Genomic DNA, 2974 nt, shown 5'->3' on the forward strand with positions numbered 1-2974 from the left:
TTATATGTCATTACCATCTTGTTCAAATGGTGAAAGTTCTGTTGTACTATGAAAGAAAACGCTGAATAAACACAAGGAAACATGGTAGGAAAGCAAAAACGGAACCAACAATCATTCCAACTTTCAACCTTTATCAAAAAGATTTGAGAAACAGCTCCGATCTGAATTAGATGCCAAACATTTCAGTAGATAGAATTTTGGTAACTATGCTATATATTAGAAAACAGATGGCTTACAGAACGGGGGGAAAGCCCTCCCCATCACGTCCTCATACAAAAGAGTACTCAAAAGATCAGCTGATATATACATAGCCTTCTTAGACATAAGATCGGCTACAAAATTACCATGTCCGTAGTGATGACAGATTAAAGCATCCCGAAGAATACTGAAGCAAAAAGGTGCAATCTCTAAGGATGTTAACAAAGTTACCGTCATTGCATCCTCGTACAAAAGAGTAATCAAAAAAGGAGGAGGCTGGTTAATCCAAACTTGATCTACATCAGCTAATATAGCCTCCTCGGACAGAAGAACGGCTACAAAATAAGTTTCTCCGTAATGATGAGAGACTAGAGCATCCTGAAGCAAAATGTGATATCTCTAAGGATGTTAACAAAATTTACCCTCTCGTTATATAGATTCATGCCCTCCCCTCAAAAAAAGATTGATTGATGCTCAGAAGTTGATAATTCATTTGAACTAGTACCGATTTCAGCCTCTGGAGCCTTTTCAATTGCAGCCTCTTGAGCCTTTTGAAGAAGACATTTTTGGTAAAACATATCCAGTTCTTGGAAATATGGGTATGTCTTTGCATTTTCCCCTGGCTGTTTGCTGCTTCCCGCTACTCTCCTGAAGTATCCGTAGATATTCTCCCATTTCTCTCTACACTTCTTTGCAGTCCTAGTAAATCCCATTGAAACCATTCCCAGAGATATCTCTTCCCACATCTGAAATTTTGAGGCACCAATTAGGTATTTTGGCTCCACTGCCATTCGAAGGGAGATTAAGGCTTGTACTTCATGTTTAGGCCATTTCGTAATCTTTTGTTTTTTTTGACCACTCTGATCATCCAAATCTATTTTGGACGAATGCGGAATACTGATTATTTGCTGCCCCGTGGATCCTGGAGTACTAATTACCCGCTGTTCTAAGTGCGAAACGAGAGCTAAACTTCGATGAGTATCGTGAGCCCTCTTCTCCTCCTCTTTCCTCATCAACTCCCTTTCAAGATTCCTCCAAGTTTCTTCTCTCCTAATCCTATCTTTCTCCATCTGCTCTGACTCCTTCCTCATCCTTTCCATTTCCAAATTCTTCCAAGTTTGTTCTCTGGTAATCCTATCTTTCTCCTTCTGCTCTATCTTCTCGAGTAATACCCTGTACATATCCTCTTGCTTCTCGAGGAATACCTTATACATATCCTCTTGCTTGTTCATCATTTTATTCACCAATTCCTCAAAGTGACCTTTAAGTTCGTCGTGGATTTCTCTCTTTCTCTTCTTAATACACAAACTTTCACCCAATTCATCATCCACATTTTCATTTCCAGCAACATCAGAACCAAATTCAGTATCAGAGTGTGTTGGTTTCACAGCAACCTCTTCATTTTTCATTGGACTTGCCTTTGGTTCTTGAATTGTATCATGTAATCTGGTTTCATCAGAAAAAAAAAATTTGCATTCAATAAGAATTATCTAAATTCTTGAGATCACGGAAGCAATAATAGTAAATTTTACCCCTATCACAACACTCAACTTGTAATGATGAGTTAACTGAAAACGTTTCCAAATTTCTGATCACAAATTTTAAGATTTCTCAATCTGTTCAGTTTCCTGGTTAGGGTTTTAGAAATTCTTCATAAAAACCCCTAAAATCACACAAAAACATACCCAATTTTAGAATTTTTTTACCTGGAAACGATTTCCGGAAGAGGGGATTTAGGGTTTGAAGAAACCCTAACCTGAGAATCCAATCCTGAGCGATGATTTTCACCAGTAGCATCTGCACCACCACTTCCGCCGCCTCCATCGTCTTGTTTTTCCGACAAGCAGAACCACTCGTCACTGTTCAGATCAGGCGGAAATGACTCATAATTTGTAGGACATTCTGTAAACTCGGTAACGTTATTTCGAACAGGGAGTAATTTCTGAAGAGATTCTAAATCTGATTGAGATTTGAGTTCTGATGAACAAGGTTTTTGTTGATAAGTGTCTAGTAACTTATTATTCCTCCAGGTTACTGAAAATGGTGAAATTTCTTCAGACAAATCCACTGTTAGTGACATTTGAAGAAGAGGAAGAAGAAAAGAGGAAAATTTCCGAAAGATCAAAGAAAAAAATCAAACTTTTTGAAAGAGGAGTGGAGGAACAAAAGCGGTGAAATTTTGTGAAATCAATTTCTGTTTGAAAGAGTAAAGTGAAAGAGCTTATGAGAATAGGGTTTTGTTTCGGGAAACACGCTTGCTCTAATGACGTGTCTCAATATTCACCGTAATTTCGAAACATAGTTGCGGGCTGTTGATGTTTTACATCTGACGGTTAGGCCTACTTCCCATGGCTGCTAAAAGGGGTGCTAGTTTAGTTGGGGGTGTACCGTGTCCCGAAAACCTTCGTCAGTGACTTGTCAAATCAAGTCAGGATTACCAGTGTTGACCATTTGGCGAAGTAAAAGTCATAAGCGAGATAATATCCTGGGAGGAGATAACCCGTTACGAAAATATGAGCTACGAAGAATCAATGAAGTACCTGCAAGATACCAACCACGAAGCTGAAGTGGGAGAAATAAACTAACTTGGCAAAAAAGATAACCTGCGAGGTAGATATATTGGGGAACAAGAAAAGAGACAGGTGTCCCGACAAACCCATGTGAACATAGTGAAAGAAGGGGAAAAATTTATGTAAAATGGCCTGGGCGAAGTATAAAGCAAATCCCGAAAGAACTCGGCGAAGTAAAATGAGCTGTATCCCATTAGCGTTGATTG

At 38.9% G+C, this 2974-nt stretch overlaps 1 protein-coding gene across 1 annotated transcript; it reads right to left on the reverse strand.

The window, feature by feature from the left end:
* Positions 1-203: 203 nt before the first annotated feature.
* LOC113334771 (trihelix transcription factor GT-2-like) lies at positions 204-2363 on the reverse strand. Its single transcript, XM_026580975.1, has 2 exons — positions 1905-2363; positions 204-1644 (listed from the first exon to the last, which is right to left on the reverse strand). Exons 1-2 carry the CDS (start codon positions 2276-2278, stop codon positions 651-653), a joined length of 1368 nt encoding a protein of 455 aa, XP_026436760.1. The 5' UTR covers positions 2279-2363; the 3' UTR covers positions 204-650.
* Between the last annotated feature and the right edge of the window lie 611 nt (positions 2364-2974).

This window comes from Papaver somniferum, chromosome 1, assembly GCF_003573695.1.
Source record: "Papaver somniferum cultivar HN1 chromosome 1, ASM357369v1, whole genome shotgun sequence".
Lineage (NCBI taxonomy): Eukaryota > Viridiplantae > Streptophyta > Magnoliopsida > Ranunculales > Papaveraceae > Papaver > Papaver somniferum.

Bases quoted from the DNA above. Each gene is read 5' to 3' on its own strand.
- LOC113334771 (XM_026580975.1), bottom strand. From the start codon at position 2,278: ATGTCACTAACAGTGGATTTGTCTGAAGAAATTTCACCATTTTCAGTA. The intron at 1,645-1,904 runs GTAAAAAAATTC...TGATGAAACCAG, and splicing joins CTTCCGGAAATCGTTTCCAG to ATTACATGATACAATTCAAG.